General features: G+C 39.5%; 1 protein-coding gene across 5 annotated transcripts in view; it reads left to right on the top strand.

The window, feature by feature from the left end:
* ARHGAP29 (Rho GTPase activating protein 29) overlaps positions 1-26,423 on the top strand; it is a 95,568-nt gene that overhangs the window by 65,486 nt on the left and 3,659 nt on the right. For 4 of the 5 annotated variants that reach the window (XM_019531074.1, XM_019531073.1, XM_019531076.1 and 1 more), the window contains 18 exons: positions 5,183-5,249; positions 5,759-5,896; positions 6,148-6,212; positions 6,769-6,879; positions 7,003-7,083; positions 7,380-7,568; positions 7,838-7,975; positions 11,119-11,309; positions 14,917-15,083; positions 17,147-17,275; positions 17,462-17,560; positions 19,037-19,200; positions 19,325-19,513; positions 19,668-19,805; positions 21,750-21,982; positions 24,258-24,564; positions 24,738-24,846; positions 25,229-25,348. In XM_019531074.1, the coding sequence (XP_019386619.1) occupies positions 5,183-5,249; positions 5,759-5,896; positions 6,148-6,212; positions 6,769-6,879; positions 7,003-7,083; positions 7,380-7,568; positions 7,838-7,975; positions 11,119-11,309; positions 14,917-15,083; positions 17,147-17,275; positions 17,462-17,560; positions 19,037-19,200; positions 19,325-19,513; positions 19,668-19,805; positions 21,750-21,982; positions 24,258-24,564; positions 24,738-24,846; positions 25,229-25,348 (2,635 nt within the window). The remainder of the gene's footprint in view (positions 1-5,182; positions 5,250-5,758; positions 5,897-6,147; positions 6,213-6,768; positions 6,880-7,002; positions 7,084-7,379; positions 7,569-7,837; positions 7,976-11,118; positions 11,310-14,916; positions 15,084-17,146; positions 17,276-17,461; positions 17,561-19,036; positions 19,201-19,324; positions 19,514-19,667; positions 19,806-21,749; positions 21,983-24,257; positions 24,565-24,737; positions 24,847-25,228; positions 25,349-26,423) is intronic. The other variant, XM_019531075.1, reaches the window with a different exon arrangement.

The raw sequence follows: 26,423 nt of genomic DNA on the forward strand, positions 1-26,423 counted from the left end.
CTGACTTCCTGCCCTTTGGGCAGGGGGCTGGACTCGATGATCTCCCGAGGTCCCTTCCAGCCCTAATGTCTATGAAATCTATGAAATATTTTTATAGCTCTAGAAAACTATGCTGTGATAGCAAGGTAGTAACTCTGGCCTTATCAAGTTGGGGGAAAGTGTGTGTTGATAGTGGTCAGTTAATGTCAAGAGCCCCAATACAGATAAGTTGCTGTCAATTGATACCATTTGAGCCTTGTACCATTCAGATTTGATCCCACTGGTTAGAGGAGCCTGCTAGTATGCCATGTGCATTAAAGGGTTTCCAGAGTTGCCAATACTGGTTTACTTGAAAGGTCTCTGCAGGAGTGGGAAGCTTTAAAAACACACTTATGGAAACCAGGCCTTCAGGAAGTATGCTTTAATCCACAGTCATGACATGGTTCTCTTGCTGGCTATTTATTAGGCATTTTCTTGTCCATGCAGGTTAAGAGGTATTTTCGTAACATATTTTGCTTACAGTCTCGTTACACAGTGAAAGAGACTAATTAAGTTCATTATACAAATGTTTTGGTGGTGCAGAGGGGGTTGTGAGAGGAATTGATTGGCAGAGAAATTTAGAAATACTTCAGCAACCAAACTTGTCCTGACTTTAAAATACAGTAATGAACAAAGATGCCTGGAGTTTCCATTTACCAGTTGGAAGGACATTCAGAGATAACATTATTTAATGTTTTTGTAAAGGTGTTAATCAAACCGATGCCACCATAACCATCAATACCAAAATAGAAACTATCCAGGGTTAATTTTAAGTTCTGTGTGTTAAGAAAATAAATTTGTAAAAAAATCAGAACAAAATTATGATGTACTAAAATCAATCCACTTGATAGAACTTTATTTTCAAGCTCTTGTTCCACAAACTATGGGAACTGATTAAATTCTAGAAGTATTTGCATTATTGTTATAGCACTTCAGTTATTTGGATCAGCATCTCAAATGAGTTTCACTTTTATGGTTTTTCTGATCATCATAAAGAGAAAATTGCTGTGAAACTTAAACCAAGTATTCCTGGTTTGTGTGGCTTATAACAAAATACAAATGTTTAAAGGTGAGTTCTAGAGAGAAAAAGCAACCTCTTGAGAGAGTTACTTTGGACAAGTTCTCAAGGAAAGGGAGATGTGCATAAGAATAGCATGAGATGCACAAGCAAGCTTGCAAACAGTGTATTAGCTATGTTACTAAAATTATCTGACGCGTCAGTGGATCTACTCTGAACAAACTCCACAATGGAAATAGCGAATAAAAAGTGTGAAAATTGCATGCAGTTCTTTTAAATCAACTTGTAAGATAAAAATGGGATTTTTATAGAAAAAATAGAAATGGGGCATTAGCAGATGAGGATTCATGCGATTCTCCAGAATTTGACTTGGGAGACAAAAATGCAGAAGTTGTTTAAATGAAGTGAAAGAGCAAGCTTCTAAATGTTAGGGCAAGTGGAAAGCCAAGGAGGAAGTTGAACTAAAACACAATGAAGAAACTTTATGTTAATTATCCCGTAAGGCTCACCATGTCATATTTCATGACCTGTTTTTAGTCCTGATGTTTTTCTTGAGGGGAGAGGATTAGAATCAGTTCTGGAGCAACTTAGAAGACCTGGGAAAGCTCACATATTAGACATCTGCCCTAAATTATTGCACCATTATTAAGCACATATACTTCCAAACAACTGCACGGGTACACATTTTAACAGTATATTTTGTCTCAGTCTAATACAAAGAACAGAGTTGGAGGCATATTGCAGTTAGTAGTTAAACTAAACACTTGACTAGATATCAGCTAGTCAGTCCTATGTGAATGTTTACATGCTGTGGCTAAAAATAATAATATGTAACTATAGTTTAAAAAAAATGCAAAGCTAAAGGAGATATTTTTTTTTGCTTGTTTCCAAATACACCAAGTAAATAAGCACTTTTTGTACAGAAAGTTTTTTGCATTTTTCCTTATAAAACCACAATTTTATGTAAGCAGAACTTAATGGGGGGAGCTAGCTAAAGCACCTTTCAAAATGAAAAATATAGTTTTAAAATTTATATCGGAACTGGTGAGTTGTATCTTTTATGCCTCTGAGCAAGCCTTTCAAAGAGGGAAACCTATGCGTATTTGAGTACATGGCAAAGGGGGAAGTTCTTTTCACCCACTTCAATTATCTTAAGCTTAAAAGAAAATGTCTTTGCTGGGAATGAAGTGACAGGGGGAAGGAGAATTATTTTAACAAAAAGTAAGTTGAGAATTGAAATCTACCGAGGAAGATCAGTGGTGTTCTGTCTCCGGGATTATAGAGAAACAGACAGCTGAGGATCTGGACCTAAATGACTTGTGTGATGTCTGTTTGCTTTGCTACTTTTTAATTTATTCCTGAATGATCTAAAATGTGACAATAGGGAATCAATTCCATGCACCCACAGTATCTGTGATTGTATCCCTGTCTTGCTTTATGCAGATAATGTGATAGGCAGATAGGTATCCAAAGGTTATTAGATGCTTTTCATCAATACTGTGTCTCAAATAGCTTGGAAATCAATGCTCCTAAATGCAAGCTATTGCCTTTTGGGAATGAAAGGAAGAAACAAGTATAGTTTTTGTGCAAAAAAGAAATTAGAGATGGTGTCGTCATTCAGAAACCTCAGAATTTATTTTACTGAAAATCTGAGCTAGAATAAATGCATTGAAAATGTAAGCGTTAAAGCAAAACCAGCCTCAGGTGATGTTATATCCCTTTACAATATGACTGGTAGAGAAGAAATACTAGCAGCACTAAGGGTCTATAGATTTTGAGTCCATTTTATGGCATAGACCAGAACTATGGTGTGTGGACCCCATGGTTCATTCCAAAATAGAATACATTTCAAATAACTTTTGTGGTGGCTTTTATTGCTGCCAAATTCTACAGTGGGTGAAATTATATGATCTGAAATAGAGCTGTTTAATGAGTTCTGTAACTCAGTTAAAAACTCTAAATTATTGGATAAAAGTTATAGCTTGTACCTCTATCAGATACCTCAAGAAGTGTATTTTAGAAGCCTCTTTTCCAAATAAATCCTTATGTGGATGGTTAAATAACATTTATACTCTCTTCCAGATGAATCTTCTGAGAATGTGCTGACAGTTTTTGCCTCAATATTCCCCCCATATTTAAAGCAAGATACAGATTTTAGAATTAAAGTAGCCAGCATGTGGACAGATATCCAGGCAGTGAGATTTTCTCAACCTTCTTTTTTGAGATCTATAGGGTGCTTTTTTGCCTAGATAGTTCCCTCTCTGAAATACAAAGCCACATCTACAACGAGAAGCCATTACAAGACTGCAATTCACTCTAATGAGATCTGTAGACATCATGGGCAGGTGGTTATATTTGGATAGGACATGTTCTTGTGGGAAGAGTCAGATAGATGATTTAACTCTATGTTTGTGGTGTTCATCATTCTTTGATGAAATAAGATGGAAATAGAGGTCTCCATTAATGGAAAATTTTAATTACTGGGCTAATGAAGAAAAAACAAGTTGGCTTCTCTCTAACAACTTGTAGCCTGTCCTATACTATGTAGGATTTTTTGCGCTACTGGCACAAATAAGGACCAAAATCAACTAGAATTGCCTGTTTCACTTTTTTCACTCTACTGTTTTATCTTGCTTCACTTTATTTTTTTCCATCATATATTATGTTTGATTTTGCTTTTGTTAAAATTAGTAGACTGTGTAATTTTATTGTATACTTTTACCAATAACCACACATTGTATAACTTTATTATCATATAGTATTTACTTTGATTGTTAATTTTATTGCAGTTTTAGTGAAAGCTGTCAATAAGTTACTGCTACAACTACTAAATGACTTTTATCCTAAAGATCCATATCAGATGTTTACTTCTGTAAGCTTAAGCATTTGATTAATGCAGGGTATCCATTTTTCTTTCTTCTTTTTTTCTTCCCTCGCCCCCTTTTTATTCATCCTTAGAGGCTTACAAGTTATGTAAAGCCCTCTGCCATACCAGAGTCAGAAGCTTAGATATGTCTCAGGTGTGAGTAGAACCCAAATCACTAATCCATATTGATCTAAAACTATGCTCATTTGCTGTTTTGCTAGTTTGACAAGACAACTTTGAATTTCTTTTGTTGCATTGCAAATCTATATCTCCAACCAGAACATCTAATTAAACATGTGGTGATTTGACTTTCATATGAGAAGTGGGGGTTCTCTAGCCTTTGGCAATGATTTGATGATTGCCCGGGTCTTTTGAAATTTTCTCTGTGCGACTGATGATACATATCTTTATTTTGGGAAGGGAGGAGTTGGATATTGAGCTGCTAGCATGTTGCTCAAAGTGGTGCAGAAAAGCTACATGTATACTATTTTTAACCTTAAGTTTGTTTCCAATACTAATTCTATCCCAGCTGGTTTGATTTTTACATCTGTTCCCATAAACATTACAAATAAATTGCAGTTATTTTTAGCTTTCCTGTATTTTGCCAAATATATTTAGTCTATTTGGGTAGAGAACTTAAAAGATGGGGTTTTAGTGAAGTATTGGGGGGAAATCTCCTGTGAAGCATCAGGGGAACTGTCCAGGTAGAAAATAACTTATTTTATAAATGGTGATCAGTAACTATAGATTTGGATGAAATTCTTATAAGTTCCCTTGTTTTACCAAGGATTGTTTCCCCCCTCTGTCCTTGTTAGTAGCAGTGAGCATCTGTGAGAAGTTAATTGTAGGTCTGTTTCTTTCCTGACTTGTATCCAGAATGCCACTGAATTGCTGAAAGGCATGTGTGTATTTGACATTAAGCCTGTATAAAGTGCTTAACTCTTTCTAATAGAGGGGTAGAAAAAGTGGTGGATTCAGTGAATGTCAACTGCTTTGTTAAATAATTAACTCAGTCATCAGAACCATTTGAAAAACTGTTGCTCAAAAATGTTTGAAGACTTGCAAAGATTCCCTGGTATTTAAACTGTCTTTGTATCTGAATCCACTGGGACTTAAAGAGTTGCTCCAGGTTCTTAGACATGAATGGATTCTAACCCTGTCTCCTGCTTTTGTCAGTGATAAATTATGACACAAAGGGCAGGTAGCTCATGTTTTGTTAGCTTGCTTTCAGTCCTAGATGTAGCTAGTCTAACCCTGATTTTACTTTTATTACATGTAAGTCTTTTGAAAACCTTTCTGTGGAATCTGTGGGATCACTGCATGAAAGGGATGATATTCAAGGTACAGGTAACTTTTCACATTAACAAGCATCTTTCTTAATTTTTTTTAATGTATGCCTACTAGCTTGCATTATTCTTATACTTTAAACTTATTTCTAAAATCTTTGCATCCATTTTTTTTTTACATATGCAGACTATCATTATAACTAAATTAATGTAAACAACTTACATTTCCACAGGCTCAATATTTGTGATAATAACCAAAATTATGTATCTTTCTGCAGACAAGAAATCAATGCTGAGCCAGATTTGTATGCAGCTGGGGAACTAGACTTCTGTTAGGTCACTTTTTTAAAGAAAGTTTTTATACTGACCACATGACTAATAAAGATAAAACACTGTGACCCTTTAATATGTTCTAAAATCCCTGCCAGTTCTATTTAGAGTCAACTGGTATTAAAGAACAGCTCAAGATTTGAGCTGCTTCAGTATTTGCAGTCGGCTGATGCTAGATTTACCGTTGGTGTGTGGTCATGTCTAAAATTCACTTCTTTACATTTGACCCTTTGTTTTCAGGACAGCTTCAAGCTGAAGAGCTTGATGGCAAGCTCCTAAGAAATGACAGCGGAATTGAATCAGCTCTGTCTTATGCTAAAGCGTGGTCAAAATATACCAAGGATGTAGTCGTTTGGGTAGAAAAAAAGCTTAGCTTGGGTGAGTGGCTCTTTCTGGTATCTAATCAGCTTTGTCATGATGGAATTAAATCTGTTGTCAGGCCTGTGCTGTAGACTGTCAATAATGTAATTTCTAAATGAGTAGCTGTTCCACTCAAGTGACTAGAACTGTTGCCCATTTCCTTTAATTAAAGGGCTGTAACAATGAAAATGGTGTACAAAGAGTATAAAATGTCATTTGTCGCTGTTACTCTTTATATACTTAATGTATGGACCTTTTTTTCCCCACAGAAGTAGAATGTGCTAAAAATGTAGCAAAAATGGCTGAGACTGCTAAAACTGTTGTTGGGTCCCAGGTGAGTGACTAATTGATTTTGAATTTGTTGTAAAACGTCTTGGATTTGAATAGTGTTCCTTGCCATCATAAGTCCCATTTTTAGGCACCACATTCAACTTTTGCATTAATTCGTATAAAGCATGTTACATGATAAATTAATAACTAAAAATACCCTTCTGTATCTCATTTGGCTCTGTGGATATTTGAAAAGTGGTGTGTTGGAAGTGAAATCTTTGTGGAATTTACTAACTTTAATAAAAGGTCTTTAGATTGCCTTGCAACATGCTTCTTATTTTTGGGGGGTGGGTTTTTATATGTGGTTTTTTTCTAATTTTCTTGTGGACACCTTCCTTTTTTTGAAGTGTTATTTTAAATTAATCCATTTGAGAAAATTGCATAACAGTAACCTTCACATTACTACATAACTCATCATAGAGAGAAACTTCATTAAACTTTACACTTTTTAAAAAAAAAAAAAAACAAAACACCCAACTAAATCCTAATAGGCTCTAGAATGACTGCATCCCTGTCTTCCTCACTAGAATGTTACCATTTTCCACTGTGTTTAATCCTAGGTTTACATGCCGTTCCAATCAATATTCACAAATGCTTTTCAAAATGATATTGAGAACTGTCAACTTTGGCAACAAACGGCAACTGCTCTGCAGTCTAACAAATTTGTACAGGTAAAAATGGGTCTGACTCATTCAGATTTTTAAAAAGTTATGCCTGTACTGTTTGTAATAAAATAAAGAAAAACATATTTAGCCTATAAACTTTTATGTACTCTATGAATCTTTCTTATTTAGCCTCTCCTAGGGAGAAAAAATGAGTTGGATAAACAAAGAAGAGAAATTAAGGAGCTGTGGCAGCGAGAACAGAAGAAAATGGTTCGTATTTCTTTGTACCTAACAATATTTTCACATTTTTTCACCATGTAAACTGATGCTTTCAGAAATGAACATCTGATGTTAGGCCTCCAAATTTATACTGAGTATCCTCGCTTCTTACTGACCACAGTTCATAGCTCCTAGTACATGCCAGTTCTTCCGGTGTTTGCTTGTTATGCAATTAAAATGACAAAATGGAGGCTGTTGTAGAACAGTCCTTTTCCAGTTGCCTACTTACACTTTTTCTTACATAAAAAAAGATTTGTTCTTTGCTTTTCTACTGATATATAATGTAGCAAGAATTGGAAGCTACTTTAAGAAAAGCGAAGCTACTCTACATGCAGCGCCAAGATGAGTATGAAAAGGCAAAATCCTCCGCTGTTCGTGCTGAAGAAGAACATTTGAGCTATAGTGGAGGTCTTATGAAAGATATCAGCAAACAACTAGAGAAAAAACGAAGGCTTGAAGAGGAGGCTCTTCAAAAAGTAAGTTCTTTGCTTACTCATTAAGGGCTTCATTATAGTGTTTTCTGGTTCTACCACTATCTTGACAATGAGAGATCACTTAGCTGTTCATAATTTTCTTTCCTGCCATGCTTGTATATATAAAAGTAAATTTTCTTTTTTTTCTTTTTTTTTCCAACAAAAGAATCCCAAGTTACCATCTTACTGAAGTATTTTTTTTAGCTTATTTTAGGTACCAAAGTTCTAGAGTCCATCAGTTACCTATATTTAGCTATGTTTATTTTCTTTAGGCTGAAGAGGCCAATGAACACTACAAAGCCAGTATGGCAGAAGTTGAAGAAAAGAGAAATGATCTGGAAAGCATCAAAAGTGATATTTTAACACAGCTACGGGGACTTATTTACCAGTGTGATCTTACTCTTAAAGCTGTAAGGATGCCTTTTAAAAAAAAAAAAAAAAAACTTTCTTAGTGGAAAGGAGAAAATCAAGTGTAAATGTTAAGGGCTTATTCAGAATGGGTGAGGCTTGATGTATGCAAAACTAGAAGAAAAGTAGCATGTTCTCATATGATTGTAGGCATCTCACTGAAAAAGGCTACAAGTTCTTAAGGTACAATTATGCTGCCTTCATATACATTATTTGGTTCTACCCATTTTTTAATACCTTGATCTTTTTTTCCCCTTAAGTTTTCATAAACTTGAAAGAATTCTGTATGTGGGCAGAATTTTATGAAGCTTTATAAACTTTAGTATAAATGCCAGTGATGACAGTTGCAAAGAGACATGCCCTGGTTTGTTTTGTGTTGCTCATGAAACGTGCTGCATTGTCTTTATTTGTGCATTAAGAATGACATTTCATGGACTAAGAGTTACAGTATGCAAGCCAGTATAACAGGAGTGTAGTTTTGAGCTCATTAACCTTAGTGACATTCTTGAAGCTATTATGCATTTAGTTTTGACTGACTCGGTATGAAACTTTGTGAGCATGTGTAAACACTCCAAGAGATATAGTATCAGTATTTTAGAAAATATATGAAAAGATCTGCTGTCTTGTCTTAGTTAATCTTCTTTTCAGAAGACAGACATAGTTATTAAGGTTAGAAAAAGCTTAGGCCAACTTGACAATTCAGGTGTATGTTACTAATGACATTAACCACTTTATATAATGCTCCAGATATATCTAGTTAAGAGGACACATTGTTATGGAAATGGGGGGGAATGGGGTCCTTATTTAAAAAACACATTGAAAAAGATCAATTGGCAATATATGGTAAAATGATTGTGCATGTATCTGAAGGGTGAGGTGGTATGGGCACACCCCACCTGTGTTGCTATCACAGGTTCCTCCTTTTAGCACCTCCTCTCTGCCTGTCCCTCACCTATAAGTGTCCCCCACTGGCTGGGATCAGGCACTGAAAGGAGGAACCTGTGAACTGCTGCTGCTGTCCCCAGCTGATGGAGGCAGGCAACCCAAGAGCCATTAATAACCCGCTCCTGCCCTGTGCTGTGGTGAGAAACTGTGTGGGGGAGCCCAGCTCAGCTGAGGACAGTAGTAGTGGGTGGCATGCATGTTCCCAGTCAGCAGGAGACACTGGAAGGGGAGGGACAAGGAGTAAGGGTGGAAGGAACATATGCACCACTGCCTCTGTCCCCAGCAAAGCCCAGCTTCCCAAACAGCCACTCCCTGCAGTGTGGGGTAGGGGCAGCTCCTGACCCCTTGTCTGCCCCCAGGCCGGCTGGGGACAGTGGCAGCTGGGGAGCAGGTCTTTTCCTTCCTGTGCCTGCTCCCTGGCCATCTCCCCAATGTCCTACACTAACCCAAGCCACACCTTGCCCCTACCCTCTCTCCAGGCTGAAGGATGGTGTGTTGCACCGTTTAGTAAATCCTAGTAGTCAAAGACTTTCAAGGTAGCTCAAAAAGACCAAACATCAAATTAACTAATACCAGTGTGGAGAGCTTCCAGATTCTAACTATGTCAAACCATTCTCAATAGAAATTCTCAGTTTCTTATCTTGGCATGTTCATTCTAGTTCTTCTCATATTCTGGTTTAAATGCTGTGATGTTTGGTGCAGTTAGTGAAAGGGTGTAACTGACCCAATGTCATTTGCCTTTCTAGGCGAAAAACTGTTTATCCAGAATAACCAATCTAAGTTTTGTTAGAAAAGACCAAATCCAAAAGAGAGCTATGTATTATGTTTCAATGTGCAATAAGGATAGCTTTGCTAAATAGCATTTCTAGAGGTACTTACAATTTTTTTATTCACTACATAGTTAAGTTGTACCTTCTGTGGAAAGAGTGTTGAAAAGACACCACTTGTAATGTACACTATCAGGTGGTGTTAGTCCTACAAAACCTAGGAACTATATTGCATGTACCTTATTTGTTAACTTGCTATTTCTGTATATACTCAAACATATAGACCCAAAACATTTATCCAAAGTCTACCGGAATTGTGCTCTGTGCTCATCACTTCCCCTGCTTAACAAATTTGGAATGTGCAGAACTGGCACAGCTCCTTTGCTTCTGAGTCCAGGGGAGGCTGTGGTGACCCCACTTCAGGTTCACATCCTTTGCGTCTTTTGGTGCTCTGCAGGGAGCATAGTTTCTGGGGTAACAAGAGCATGAATCTAGAAGGCAGGAAGTCATCACCTGTAGAGTAAGGTGGAAGGCCAGCAGCAACGGTAGCAATTGCAAAACTACAGCTAGAGCCATGCCATGACTGGGTTGTCAGTTTTGCTCTATGAGAAGATAATTTCTTTCCAGAGCTGTTCAGACGCCAGAAAATAAGTTGTTCTTATTTTATAGTCTGCATCCTAGGGAAAAGGTTTTTGCTTCTTATCTCTTACTAGCTAATTGCCCATCAAGAATGATGGGGGCAGAGGGGACGGGAGGGGGCTGGGATGGAGTGCCGCCATCTAATGCCCCATGCTGCCGCTGTTCTGCCTCTTGCAGGGAGTGGGGTGGGGGAGCCAAGGCCAGCTGGCCTTGGCTCCTCCACCCTCTGTCAGATCCTTGGCGCCGCTTCGGAAGCATGGCAGCACTCCCCCATGCTTGGAGCACTCTGGCTGTTTCCATCAGCCAATCAGAGTGTGAATAAAGTGTTACAGACAGACAGTCTTAGAGTTTTATAATATTAGAATCCTGAGATCTAACGTAGAGACCAAGTTGAAGTTGGTGCTTCAAGTCCTTCACCATTGTGGAGGTAACTTGCTTGTTCCTGTTGAAAAGAGGATGCAAGTTGCCTATGTGTTTTGCTATGTACCAACCTCAAGTAGAGAGAAGCTGGAGTTATAGTTTTCAAGAGGGGAGGAATGTGTATAAGAGGGGGCTGAAGGGGAGAGCAGAAGTGTGGTGACACTGATCTGCAGCTGTTTTCTGGAAATGCTGGGAAAGTCTGGCCATAAACATTTATATTTGGCACTGTTAGAATTGCTTAACTTTTTTTTCCCATAATAAAGTGACCATGAGGGGTAGACTGAAGTATAAGCAGACTTGTAAATGTTCTTAAAATATCTAAAACTTGTGTTGTGTTGTTCTGTTTTTAACAAAATGCTTTTGTTTCGTAACAGGCAACAGTTAACCTATTCCAGCTGCAGCATGCCCAGGTTGTGTCCCTTCCAGTCAACTGTCAGTCCCTCTGTGAGAGTGCCAAGATGTATGACCCAGGACAGCAGTATTTGGAATTTGTGAAAAATTTGCCAAAGGAAGATATTCCCATTGAGTCGGGTTCCTTTGAAACACAGAGCTCCCAAGTGGATGGGTGAGAACTAATATATTAATACCATTTGTTTATCTGGAATTAAATCTAAGGAAAAATGTTACAGAAGAAAACACAGCGGTGAAACAGAACTTTTACAAGAGTAAAAAGGAATTTGCCATTTCACCATGACTGGGATATGATTTATGCATCCCCTTAGCTCTGTATATTCAGTAACTACATTAAACAAGTACAATATTAATCGTTTAACTAAAACCTGACTCTTAATTCCTACCTGAATGTCATATTTAATCTTTTTTGTGTGATAAAGCTAAATAGAGTATAGCTAAACCATTTGATTCAAGTGTCTCAACTTACTGCTGTTTATCTATGCCAGGGGTGGGCAAAATGGCAGATCCAGCCAGCAGGCAGAGTCCATTTCCCCGCAGCCTCTGCCTGTATCACTGGCCAGTTTCCAAGGAGACCCCAGGAGCAGCGGTGCTCTGAGAGCACAGGGCCAGGATTTCCATTGAGACTAGCCGCAGCAGCACTGGCACGTGCAGCTGGGTAGGGAGCTCCTCTAGTGCCAGGGCTGGGATCTTGCAGTGGTGACAGCATGGTCCAGAGCCAGGGCAGAGCTGCAATCCACTGCCTGCACACCTCTGCCTGGGACATGCAGGTAACAGACCTCAGCTCTGCCCTGGATTCAGACCACACTGTCACTGCAGCAAGTTCCTATCCCTGGAGTAGCTCCCCATCCAGCTGCGCACCCTACCAGAACTGCTGGGGCTGGTCTCCATGGAAGCCTTGGCCCTGCACTGTCATGGCCCCACCACTTCTCGGGTCTCCATGGAAAGAAGCTGCAGTGACACAGGCAGAGGCTGCTGGGAAATGGACTACCATGGGTCTAATTTGGCCAGTGAGCCAGACTTTGCCTGCTCCTGATTTATACACTGGGTAAAGATGTAAATCCTGAACTCTGTATGTAGAGCATCTGTTGGGTATGTTGTATCGGAGCTCCTTGATTCTAGAAACCTGAAGTTTGGAAGGTAGAAGTGAAGGAAGGCATGGGTGCTTCCAAGACTTACAGTTTTTGTTGCTCTGTCCCAAGTGCATTTTGTCTTAGGTTTTAAGCTTTTGGGGCAGGAAGTATCTCCTGTCTGTCTGCCCAGCATCTAGCAGATTGGTGCCCTCTTCTGGTATAACCTCTAGATCAGTGGTTCTCAACCCTAAGCTCAAGGCACCCCTCAGTTGACTCCATTTTTGTGAATTGAGCAGCACTCCACTTTAAAAACTAATTTATTACAGTGCTGACCTACTTGCAGAACGGCCAAGTGGTGGGATAGAGTAGCAGCCAGGCAGGAATGAGCTTGAGCCTGCACTTGCTTCCTCCAATCTGGCCCATCTCCTCGCACCTTGTGGAACTCTTCAGAATGTCTCATGGCACCTTCGTTGAGAATCACTGCTCGAGATGCTATTAGAATACAGATTGTTAAAATGGTATGGCAGGCTTTGTTAAACAAAGCCAGATATAAATGCATCACTCATCCCAAGTGAGTACCAGTCTGTGTGTGCCCTGAGAGCTTTTATTGCTTGTTTGTTTTTTGGGGGAGATTTGTAAATTAGGGCTGTGTAAAATTTTGCCAGGTGTCATTTCGAAGCTGTTTCGATGCGTTTCAAGCTCGAAACAATGAAATCTAAATGAAACAAAAGGCTTCAAAACGGCTTCAAAACAAAATGAGGGTACTCAAAATGTCTTGAAAATTTCAAAACATTTCACATTTCGAAGCCAGCGCTGGTCCCAGCCAACAGTGGCAGCCTCCTGTCATCCTGCATGCAGATCCAGGGGCCTGCACCCTCTGGGAGGAGTCTGGCACAGCCCTGCAGCCCTCCTGGGGGGCACAGGCCCCCAGATCTGTGCGTGGAATGACAGCATGCTGCTGCTGCTGCTGCTGCCTGGGGCCAGCGGCAGCAGCAGTCTTCCCGGTGCTGGGCACGGGGTGCACCCAGCACCACTCCCAGGTGGCAGCGGCAGCCTTCTGTCATCCCACATGCAGATCCAGAGGCCTGCACCCCCAGGAGGAGTCCAACACGACCCCGCAGCCCTCCCAGGGGTGCAGGCTGCCAGATCTGCAGGCGGGATGACAGGAGGCTGCTGCTACTGGCAGGTGATACGAGTTTTCCTTTCAACTGTTTGAGGTGCAGTTTCCCAGAAGTGAAGCTGAAACGAAATGGTGCTGTTTTGCAGAGCCCTATTAAATGTAATGGTGGAGAGGCTATAAACAAGTATTTCAACTTGTTGCATACATATGCTAAGTGATTTTCCACATTTAATTCACTAGAAAAGTCTTTTTGGCACTTAAGCTGAAGTGCCAAAACACCCATTCCTATCTGTGTGTTTCACAGTTCTACAGGAAGGCTGTCGTCATATTGTTTCAAAAGGAAATTAAGTACAAAAACTGAATGCTTGAGTCGGACGTGCACCAACAAAAGCCAGGAAATTCAAAGTTAAGGCAAAGATTCTTAGTTCTTGTCTTTAAATTTCCTGCCTTTCATGAGTCTGATTCAGTACATACGCCTGAATTTTTCAGAGTTGTGAGAGGTTTCAGTTATGTCACTCCAACAAAAAAAAGTGGGTGTGGAAGTCTAAAATCCCTATGTATATTTACCCGCAGTATTTAAAATTGGCTTGTTTCAGAACTAATTCTTTTTCCCAGCTTATTGATCTTCTCATAGTGCCTAGCAATCTCTCATATACTCTTAAGTGATTACTTTAATTATTGTCTAGATCTGTATATTCCTAAGAGGCAAATCCCTTGCAAAAATGTAAATTTAAAAGTTTTCAAGCCCTCATCGCAGCTTCCATCAAATGGGTAGAGACAAGCTGATTAAGTGCAGTCTCCCCTACTGTTAAACTTGGCTAGCAAGCAGTTTAATCCACAGGGTGCTTCAGCATTTTAGGCTAATTAGATTGTTAACTTCATTCTTTCATTACATCTTAAGAGCAGAATTTAACCGCCAAGTACTAGGCAATTTCTGTAAAATTGTGAAGCCATGCTTAGTACTCCTAAAAATAATATTAAATATTCTAGGGAATAAGTCTAAGTAAACATTTAGACCCTTACTTAAAATCTGTGTCCTTTATAAATCAGTAATTTTTAGGCCAATGGCATAAAGAGTTCACATTCAGCTTAGAGTACTTTTAAGTAGCAAATAGTTGGGAAGAGATGGTATTTGGAAGAGAGAACAGGATGGGAAATCAGAACTGCTGAGTTTTAATCCTAGCTCTACAACTGAGTCCCTCTAGCTAAGACTTACATGTGTCCTGTTGCTGTAGTTTCATAAGGACAAAGTAGGGGGTATAATATACTGATTTTTTAAGTAAAGATGTTGAATGGGCCTGTACTATATGAAACATGGTACTGCTATGTTAGTAGGAGAATTTATTCCCTGTGACCATTTAACAGGTGGAATTCCACCAATATAACAGAAAGCAAAATTTGGCTGTGTAAATATTCTCCACGATGTATACTGTGAGCTTAATTATGAGCTATTGATGAGAACAGTAGAAATACTGAGCAATTAGTGCTTTGAAAAATAAAATGTATTAGGACTTTAATTGAATGCTAATTTAGTCGCCTCCCCAATAAAATGACTTTTCTTTTTTAAGTGTTTTTAGTAAACAAGCAACAAACAGTGCCCATGCATCACATGGAAACTTATTTCAGTGTTCGGGTGACTTCCCTACACAGTCGTTAGAGGATGTTGGAAGCCCGACTTACTGTCGTTCTCATAAGATTGGAGAGAAGAGATCTGCCAGCAGCACAGATATACAAGGTAATTCTTTCATGTTTCTACAGGCTTTCATTTCTAAATAGAAAGGTCAGCTTTAATAGGTGACTAGTCCAGCTCTTTGCTACAGTGGGATGAATCATGTGATGGGTCATAACTCAGGCCCAAAATGTAACATTTGTTTTTAAAAAATGTAAAAACTTTTGTTGCTTTATAAATGTTTCATACATACTAATGCCCAAGATTGGATGCAAAACCATTCAAGCAAGCAATCAAGATTTCATAGATTTCACAGACATTTGGGCTGGATGGGACCCCAGAGGATCATCAAGTCCAGCCACCTGCCCCAGGGGCAGGAAGTCAGCAGGGATCACAGGATCCCAGCAAGATAAGCATCCAAATGTGTCTTGAAGGTGTTCAAAGTGGCTGCTTGAACCGCCTCTGGCAGCAGTCTTTCAACCCTTGGGGGCTCGGACAGTGACAAAGTTCTTTCTTATGTCCAGCTTGACTTTATCGTGGTGGAGTTTGTGACTGTTCAATCTTGTCATCCCTTGGGGCACTCTGGTGAACAGATGTTCCCCCAGTTCCTGGTGAGCACCCCGATAAACTTATAGGTGGCCACCAGATCACCCCTGAGCCTGCACTTTTCCAAGCTGAAGAGCCCCATGGCTCTCAGCCTCTCATCATAAGGTCTGTTTTCCTGACCTCTGATCATGCGCGTGGCTCTCCTCTGCACCCTCTCAAGCTTCTCCACATCCTTTTTGAATTGCAGAGCCCAAAAGTGGATGCAGTACTCCAGCTGCGGCCTCGCCAAGGCCGAGTACAAGGGGAGAATGATGTCCCAAGATTTGCTTGAGAAGCATGTATGGATGCAAGCCAGCGTTTTGCTCGCTTTACTAGTCGCAGCATCACATCGAAGACTCATGTTCATCTTGTGGTCAATCATGACCCCCAAGTCCCTTTCATCTGTAGTGCTCACCAGCATAACACTGCCAAGCCTATAAATATGCTGCAGGTTTTTCTTCCCAAGGTGGAGAACCTTGCATTTTTCGGTGTTGAACACCATCAGGTTCTCGTCCGCCCATTTGCTGAGCTTGTCCAGGTCAGCCTGGATCACCCGCCTGTCCTCAGGTGTGGATGCTTTACCCCAGAGTTTGGTGTCATCAGCAAACTTGGCCAGTCCACTTCTGACACCAATATCTATGTCACTGATGAAGATGTTGAATAGTATAGGCCCTAGGACAGAGCCTCGAGGGACCCCACTGGTGTCCATGCACCAAGGATTGGCTTCTGTCAACCACCACCCTCTGGGTCCTACTGCGGAGCCAATTCCCCAGCCAGCGGATCACGGGGAGGTCGAGGCCTCAGTTAGTGAGTTTAGCCAAGAGGTGATCATGGGATACCAGATCGAAGGCTTTTTTAAAGTCAAGATATACAGTGTCAATCTCTTCTTTGCCAAGAAGTATTAGATGCAAGTCAAACAGCAACTTCTGACCATGAATTTATTTATTAACATTCTTCTCATCGCCACTCCCTCCAGAAGAAAATATTGTATAAAAATACTGGCAGTTTTTAAGAGGCTTTATTTGTCTCTTAAAGATAATGCAATTTTGGTTTCAGCTGCTAATAAACGTCAAGTTTCTGGAACTTCCTTACACACATACTGTCAGAGATGACCTGAGCAGGGTGCAGGACCCGGGGCAGATCAGCCTGTGTGGAGGCTCCACCCCTGCATGCCCCAGACGTGAAGAAGCCAGCAGCGGATTCAGTGGTGGGCAGGGCGGTGGTGGAGGGCGCCTAGTGGCCAGATGTAAATCTGTGGCCACTTTGCCTGGCTCTGCAGGGCCCCGCAAAGTGCAGGGCCCCGGGGCGGTCACCCTGATTCGTCCTCCCCTAAGGACATCCCTGCATACTGTAAAACTCTTCTTGAGAATACATGTTACATCTTTTATTTCCATAAGGAATAATGCATGTCTTCTCATTTAACATCATGTATTTTTGCTCTTATAAAAGACAAGGCTGCCTGAATATTCCCTCAGCTGAAAGAATCTTGTGGTGGTAATGGTTTTATTATCTGTTTTATTATCTGTGGATTTTTTTTTTCCAAGCAATACGAGGACCCCCACCATTCAGATCATGGTCAGTAGGTAACCAAGGTGGAGGAATGTGTAGTGATTCTGAAAGTGCTGGAGGAAGCAGTGAATCGCGTTCTATGGATTCTCCATCTGCTAGCCCAGGTATAGCTATTTTCCAATTATTGTTTGTTTTAAAATAATTTTGTAAGGCCCAATTCAAAGACTATTGAATCAGTGCAAAAATTATTATCGACTTATATGAGTGTTGCTTTGAGCATCTACTGAGAATGAGCCATTGAGTAGACACTATTTTTTTGCCATCTGAAAAAAATATTTCCTCCTCCACAGGGGATTTTAAGAGAAGGCTTCCCCGCACACCCTCTACTGGTACTATGTCTTCTGCAGATGATCTAGATGAAAGAGAACCACCTTCTCCTTCTGAATGTGGTAATATGCTATGATTGTTTCTTAAATTCTAACTAGTTAGTATGTGGCCTTTTGTTTTAGTAAGTGTTTGTTTTCTTTGATCTGCTTTGAGGAAAACTTAAATTGACTAATTATCAATTATTTCAGATGCAAAGTAAATCTCCAACAGTTGGTATGTTCTCAAGTTCCCTGATTTAAGAGCTAAAAAGAACTGTCTAGGCTATGTAGTTTCTCCGGAGTATAGCAAACTTGTTCGTCTCATTTAGATTAATGCATTATCAGCATTTGAACATGCTTTATGATGCTTTTTTTAGCTTTGCCTTTAGCTGACATTATCTTGGCATCTAAATTTTTATTCATGTCAATGCTATTAACATGCTTCAAAAGCAATAACATCTTTACATGACCTAAGTATTTAAGCTATTCAATTTCTAAACTGCCAAGTGGAAGTCACTTGAGGAGTGAGTTATCTGTAAATCTTAAATGTTACAGTTCCAAATATTTTAGGAAGTTAGCTAAGACGTTTTCTTATGCTTGAAACTCAGATAAGCTAGTTTAGTAACATCTCTGATGCCCCAGGTTTGAAAATGAAAAATGTACTGTTGGATGGATTAGGGAAGTCTTTCTGGCTAAGAAACCATAGTTTAGTGGTGAACTTAAGGTTAACATATACTGAAATGTTCCAAATCGCAGCTTAAACCAGCATTAAGGCCATTCTAAAACAAAGCCTCTTTTAATTTGTTGTCTAATGTGAAAAAAATGAGACCATACCTCTATTCACAAGACAGTCACAAGATATATTTGAATGCATAAAACAGAGTAAGATTTAATGCTTTTTTAACACTTGTTAACAAAACTAATATAAATAAAAGGTCTGAGCTACTTGAAATATCACTGGAATTGCCATTTGTAATTTTTTCTAGAATCCTCTAGAAGGTAGTATCTTTAGGGTTGTAGGAATAGTATTTTGATGTTCTCTTGTGGGTGTGTATTTCATTACAGTCAGTTCAAAGTTGGGGTGGGGAGAGATTAGTCAAAGTATTTTTTTGATTATTTTACCCATTGCAAATGAAATTTCGTGAGGCTGGTATCCAAGTGGTCTTAACATAATACTTTGGGCACATACAGTGGAGCTTGTCCAGGTGGCTGCCTGAATTGAAGGAGCAATCGAAGTTAGAGGTCCAGACAGCAGTATTTACACTTTCAGTTGATTATGGGCACAAAATGTAGTCCCTTCAAGTGTACATCTCTAAGTGTCATAATTATGTTTAGGGTGTATATGGACTGGTTACTTCACTAGCATGTGTATATAACATTTAAACTATATATGTAGCAGCTACATCCTGTAAAGTGTGATTACTTGTTGTACACAGCTGTGTACTACAGCAAGTTTATAAGAAAAGCAAACCAGCAAACAGAATTATTATGTATCCTCATACTGTGTGCTGTTTTACCGGATACTTGAATGTTATTATAACAGCAGAATTTTTTTTCAAGGTTTAAATGATTTGACATCTGAAACTGCCAATTCTCCTGGACCTTTTAGAAATACCCTCATGTCCAAGGCAGCTCAAACGCACAAGCTGCGAAAATTGAGGGCTCCATCTAAATGCAGAGAATGTGATAGCTTAGTGGTATTCCATGGAGCAGAATGTGAGGAGGTAAGAGGTTACAGAAGGTAACATATGCAGTCATGTAGATTCTTAACATGACATTTTGATCTAAAATTGTGTTGAAATATTTTTATTTTACTTAATTTCTTCTTTTGTACCTCACTTATTGTAGTGCTCACTTGCTTGTCACAAGAAATGTTTAGAGACTTTAGCTATTCAGTGCGGGCACAAAAAACTTCATGGAAGACTTCATTTGTTTGGAGTAGAATTTGCTCAAGCTGCTAAAAATGTTCCTGATGGGATCCCTTTCATCATTAAAAAGTGCACCTCTGAAATTGAAAGCAGAGCCCTGAACGTAAAGGTACAGGTTAACTTGATGTTATAAAGCTTAAACATGAACAGTCTTTTCCAAAAACAGTTTATGATGATAATGCTACATTGGCTAATTCCAATCTGTTTTACAATTGCTTTTAGAGCTAAAAGAATTGTATACTGTTTCTTTTTTTCCATTTCAGGGCATCTACCGTGTGAATGGAGCCAAATCAAGAGTTGAAAAACTCTGCCAAGCATTTGAAAATGGAAAGGACTTGGTAGAACTGTCAGAACTCTATGCACATGACATCAGTAATGTCCTTAAACTATACCTCCGCCAGGTATATGCTATAACCATTCTGTAATTAGCTGGAAGAACAGAAGTATTATAGCAGCCTTTTCAGTGAGGGAGGAAAATATTCCTTTTCACAAGTCCTGTATTTGTTGCTGGAAAAATACCTTCATTTGAATAGAATAATCTACTGTATTGGCAAGAAATTATTTTTATTTGGAGAGCTTGATTCTGTGTTGCTTGACAATAGAAACCGTAAGGCTACTGATAGAAACAATGTTCCAGCCTGTTTATCAGTCTCAGCAGTATCCATGTTGCTTTTAGCAGCATAGTTTTCTGTATCCACTTGTTAGTGCGAAGTTTAAGTGTTAATCTGGTTGGATTCATGAGATGGGTAGTGCTGTAGCTTGCAAAGTGGCAGCCAGTTTTTACAGATTGCAGACAAAGTTTGAATTAAATTCCTAAAACTATAGTCAATAAAAAAAAAAATGATAAAAAGCCTTGCATGGTAAGATTTACCACTTTCCGTCTGTGGAAACAGGTTTTAAAGCCTTGGGCATTTAAATACCAGGTAGCCCTTTTGAAATTCAATCCCGTCTCCTAATGGGGGTTTAAGCACCTTCTGGCTGTAAGTGATGTAGGAGTACAAGTAACAATTACTTCTAAAATGAGTTGTGCTCATTTAGTGACTTCAGAACTTTTGTAGATAACGCATTAGCTTTTTACTGCTACTTCAATAGGCAGTAAAAATCTGTAATTCTGTATGCATCAAATTCTGGGGTTTAAGGGCACTATGCTGAATTTTAACTAACAAACTCCAAAGAGACAAATGAACCCAAGCAGTTACCTGCTGGTTTATCACTTCAGTACAAGCTTAGTTAGGACTGGTTGTAAATAATGATGGTTCTTATATGATAAAAATAGTACTAGAACCCTGTAGATAAGATGCTTTCCAGCTTGGGAAAACATTTTTACAATGAAATATGTTCATTTGAACAGAATAGTTAAATTTCAGTACAATTAAGCTGTAAAACTTTATTGGCTGTGGATTTCTGGAGGATTATTACATGCCTGAGGTGTGAGGCAGAATGACTTTAGCCACCCAAGTAGTACAATAATCCCTAAGAAATTGTGTTTTGGGAGGCCACTTAGAACAGTGGGTTAACGTTCCAGCCTTTCATCTCCAAAGAATTTACTTCAGATCCAGTTGGGGTCACCAGTAAAACTAGCCTGCCCTCTCAGTTTGGTCCTTGGTAAATATATATCCACACTAATAAGCTGCCACATCATTGCAGTGTCTACTTGAGGGAGCCAGGGATGTCAAAGGTGAGTTTTTAAGGCAGTGATAGAATTGTTATAGGAAGCCTGTCCAAATATTAATGTTAAGCTCTTAAAGGTATTCATGGTATTTGAGACTTCCTGTTGGTTAAACCGGTTTTAGGAGTTCAAAAAAAGTTCTCCAAAGTTGCTTAAAGAGCTGTTGAATTACTATTTTTAACTCTGATTAATTTGTGTAAGGTTGAGCTGGTGGTTCTGTTTTTACATTTATCTGCATTTGGAAAATGAAAATGGCTAGGTCAGTTTCACTTTATTTATTTTAACTGTTGCCCCTCTGAGACTGATATTCTCATGAACTAGCATAATGGTAATTTCACACTCCAAGATAATGTTTTAATTGGAAAATTCTTCATTAGAATTGTAATAATAAATCACACAGAAACAATAGAATTGTTAACAGGGTTTTCAGCTATGAATAATTATTTTTTGATAAATAATATTTGAACAAATTTAGTAGTTCATATGCTATATTATCAGGCTTTTGTTATAATGTGTTAGTGTGTGATATTTTTATGTCTAGGCCTCTTTTATGTATTCAACTTTTTCAGCTAAAGGAAAGGCACTAGACTAGACAGCATTTGGTGATAGACAGGAAGGAAACAAACAAGGTAAAATGCAGACTTGAATATGTTTCTAAATGTTTCTATTCCCTCAGCTCCCAGAACCTTTGATTTTGTTTCGGCTTTACAATGAGTTCATCGGACTTGCTAAAGAAAGTCAGAATGTTAATGAGGAAGTGGACACAAAACAGGCTAGCCCCACATCAAAGAAAAGGCAATCAGTCTGTATTGAAATGAACAGGATCATCATTAAAATGAAAGATCTCCTCAAACAACTACCTGTACCAAATTATAACACACTTCAGTACCTTACAGCACATCTTCATAGGTAAGAAAAGCCCTTTAAAGGTAACCTGCAGATATTTTGCAGAGTAAACTGTTATATGCTGCATGCTAGGAAAATTTCTTTCAGATGGTTTGGCCGCCACTTTTAGATGTCCATCCAGAAAAACTACAAGATCTCTTTGTGTTTCTATATCTCCATGCATTTTCAAAAATTAGTCTGTGATTTCTGCAATGGTGAATTATTGCTCTGCCCCAAACTAGGGATATAAATATTTAAAAATATATTTAACCTCCTCTGCTTAAAATGGTTAATCAATTAACTGATAACACAGCAGCTCAGACACTGCTGCTGCTGGGAGTCACTCTCTCAGAGCCAGGGATGGAAGGAGGAGGCAAGCTGAGACAGGCAAAACGCAACACAGCCCAGGTGGACCCTGCGCTGGGAGGGAGGGACCACCTATGAACAAGCAACTAATTGTTTAATCAGTGAGTCCTTAGGCTGCTTGCTGTTTTCCTTTTAGGCCATGGGTACTAGTCCCCCTTGCCCCTCTCCCTCACTCCTCCCTCCCGCCTTTCTTCCTGCCAGCCCTGCTGCCTTCTGATTCCTGTTGGGGCACTGCATGGCTTCCCTTTTCCTCCTTTCCTGCTAATCTGTGCCCAACCAAGCTAAAGGATAACCAGTAGGCTAACTGGTTATCATTGCATGTATCAGTTAAACAATTAATCGTTTTAATCTTTCACATACCTATTCCAAACATACATTTTCTAGAGATGTTGCTTGAAAATGAGAGCTAGCCATCTACTCTGTCTGCTTAAAACTGCTTCTGAATAATAGCTATATGCGGTACTCCATCTTAGAGAGAGTGTATCTAAATAACCATATGTAATTTCCCATGAAGACATTCTAGCAAAATAGCATGTTCAGCCAGGCAAAAAATCAGATCTGCCACTTTGGTCTTCTAGAAAGATGCAGGTGTGCATTTAGATGCTTCAGTCAAGAACTTTATCTAGGCACTACAGGGACGGGTGAATAACTTGACATTTAAATTGCACCTTGCCTGCATGTCATTTTTTTTTCTGAGATGAGTTTTATAGTTATTCCAGCCATGTTACCAGACAGCAGCTTGCTTTGTCTTACCCTAATATGCTAAAAGCCGTTCCCCAGCAGTAGCAATGGTTAAGAGCATTCAAACACAGCTTTCATTCTGCTTGCTTCATTTTTTGATCCCTGAGGCTGTGGCCAACCTGCTTCTGCTGTACTGCTTGCCACAGTGCTGGTAAGGTCATAGTTGGCAGAGAACTTCTCCCAAACATGGAGTTGAATTATTTTTAAGAAGGTGGAGATAAAGAAAAAATTAAGTGATGATGCAGAGCTATAAAATTATCAAAATGTTTTTAATAAATAAGAGCCAGAACTTTCCATGGTCACTTAGCATCTTGTAAGCTAATAGCTCCAACATGTTGGGCAGATGGACCACTGTCAACCTTTAGTTGTTCCTGGACCAGTGTCCACCCTGATAAATATTTTAATTAGTTTAGCGAGAAAAAATGTTGTGATCTGTGGACCCGCTGTCATGGCCTTGCAGACAGTGGTTTAGGAATGTAAACTGTAAAGCAGCTAGAAGGGATCTGTAGAGAATTTTCTCTCTTCAGGAAAGTCTCTTGGCTTATATGTAGCTGGCGCAAGTGGCTCTATTGCCTCTTCCCACCCAAAACACTGCATTGTTGTGGCCTAATTTCCAAAACTGCTGATGAGTCGCAAGTACTAGTGAAGTAAACAGGAGTTGAGGGTACTCATGAAAATCAGGTCAAAAACATAGCTGGTAGTCTTCTTCCAGGTTCTGATGCCTGAAGGCCTGGGCCTTTTTAAAAAAAAGAAAAGAAAAAAGATTAATTGCAAATTGTGAATTGTAAATTTGAACTTTAAATTGATTAATAAATTCCTGTTTCTTAAATAGGAATGTACAGTACAGCATAGCCGTCATGACTGTGATCTGTTATAGCTGAAGAATGAACTGCAAAACTAGCTAAGATAAATATTCTAAAAGGCATAATAGTATCTGCTGGATCTCTCGGCTAACTAGGATATGGAGGCTGTTCAGCTCAAGTAGATTGTGATGTACTTTTTGTAAAGTAAATTAAAAGCCATACTGTTGGAGGGAGGGGGAACGCGGCACATGTATGGGCTTAAGTTTGTTGGCTGTGTAACTTTTTGAAGCAAAGTTGTTTTAAAATTATTTCATGGAAATTAATTAGTATTAACATGGAAGGAAAGAAAACTACAAAGCCTATGTAACTTTGTATATTGTCTTACACAGGGTTACTGAACAATCAGATGAAAATAAAATGTCTGCCAGCAATCTTGGCATAATATTTGGGCCAACTCTGATCAGGCCCCGTCAGACAGATGCCACCATTTCTCTTTCATCACTTGTGGACTATCCATATCAAGCCCGGGTAGTAGAGTTGCTCATCACATACTATGAAAAGATCTTTGATGTTTTGCTGCAACCGCTTTCTACTGTGTCTCAGCCAGAAGAAAGTGCTGCTTCAGTAGAAAATGCTTTACCAATGGAAGAGAGGGAACTGCAGCAGCAGAGCAAATCATTTATTGCTGTAAAGGAAGTAAGTGACTGCTGTGGAGCTGGATTGATATGATGTTTACTGATGCAGAACTAACTCATATTTTGGGACATTGTATTGTTTACAGACATCGCTGTGAAATCTCTGAACTGCTTGTTTAGAAGTATTTTTGCTCTTGAACACTCCTTTACTTCTGATCTGATTTCTATTGACAGGGCATACTGCTAGCCCCTAGTGAGAGTAAGAGTTCAGAAACACTTGCATTACTCTTGGAACAGGACAGCAGCAAGAACATTAGAGAGAGATCGAATGCATCTCGCACTGGTTAGTAGTTCTTTTTGCATCTCAGGACAATATATTGTCCTATGGGTTAACACCAGTCATTAAATATGTTTGAGTGAAGTTCAGCCTTTTACTGTTTTGTGAAGATTGAAGTGCAAGCAAAAAAGTCTCTTTAAAAAGAGCCCCAAATCTGACTTGCTCTTAGTTTTGTTGGAAGCAGCAAGAAAATAAACCCTTTAAGAAACCTGTAATCATGGAGCCAAACTTTGTATACCTGCAGGGGAAATGCACCAAATAATATTGAAGTTACAGCTTAGGCTGTACTTTTAATAAGAGGCTGTTGTGCTGTCTTTGGTTTGTTATCTGTGACTCCAGCAAAAATATTGGGGCCCAGCAGCTAAGATATGTTTCTCTTTTTTTCTAGAACGGATGCATCTCCCACTCGCTGGAGCTAAGCATGAGGGGTTTGGGAATTGGAGTGCTCCACTGGAATCCCCAACTGCCGCTATTCTAGATATTCATATTGGTGCTCCCAAAGAGCCAGGTGTGTGCTGCCTTAATTGCACAGTATTTCCCAAAGGATGTTTTCTACTAGTTTGCTTATGCTGTGTTGTTTTTGTGCAAATGCAACAGCTCCTTTAAATAAAGGTGGAATATCAATTCTTAAACTAGCGTTACACACAGCTCTCTTTTATTACCTAATAAACACTTGGGATAGGTGGGGAAGACTCTTCTAGCCAAAAATTATATTTGCAGCTGTTGCCCAGAGAAGCTAAATGTTTCCTTGGTTGTGCCCCTTTCAGTATCTGCCTGCATTTAGACTAGATTTTCTGCAGGCACATATCCTCAAGTGGAGAGTCTAATACATCCCAGCCTGACTGTGTATAGTGATCATACTCTTAGGATAGCAAAATTAAACTGAACCTGCTCAGTAGTGGATTGGGCAGGACTTTTCCAGCGGTCATAATCCCTATTGTACAGGAGATATTAAACAACTCTGATTTCAAGCTCCAGTAGTGCAGTTCAGGAAGGGATGAAGACAAGTGCAAGGTATGTCTATGCTGAAGAAGTATCTTTAGTCCCCAGCGCAAGCTGGATGACTGAAGTCTGAGCCAGAAGTAGCCATCACTTTCGTTTAAAGTCTCCCTGTGTATATAAACCCCACTTGTAGCCTCTTGCAAGGAGAGGCTGTTCCAAGACTTCAGCAAGGACTTCCAAGGCTGTTCCAAGGACTTCAGTAAGGCCTTTGACACCGTCTCCCACCCCATCCTCATTAAGAAATTGGGTGACTGTTGCACTGATGCCTACGCAGTCAGATGGATTGTAGATTGGCTGAAGGGTTGCACTCAGAGGGTGGTGGTGGATGGGTCATATTCAACCTGAGGAGAAGTGGGCAGCGGAGTCCCCCAGGGCTTGGTCCTTGGGCTTGCGCTGTTCAATCTCTTTATCAGTGATGTGGATGACAGGGTGAAAAGCACCCTGTTTAAATTCGCTGATGATACCAAAATTTGGGGTGAGGTGAGCACACTAGTAGGGAGGGAAAGACTGCAGCAAGACTTGGATAGGTTACAGGGGTGGGCTAGCAAAAACAGGATGCGCTTCAATACTGACAAGTGCAG

The sequence above is a fragment of the Crocodylus porosus genome, unplaced genomic scaffold (genome assembly GCF_001723895.1).
Source record: "Crocodylus porosus isolate Cpor-Errol unplaced genomic scaffold, CroPor_comp1, whole genome shotgun sequence".
Lineage (NCBI taxonomy): Eukaryota > Metazoa > Chordata > Crocodylia > Crocodylidae > Crocodylus > Crocodylus porosus.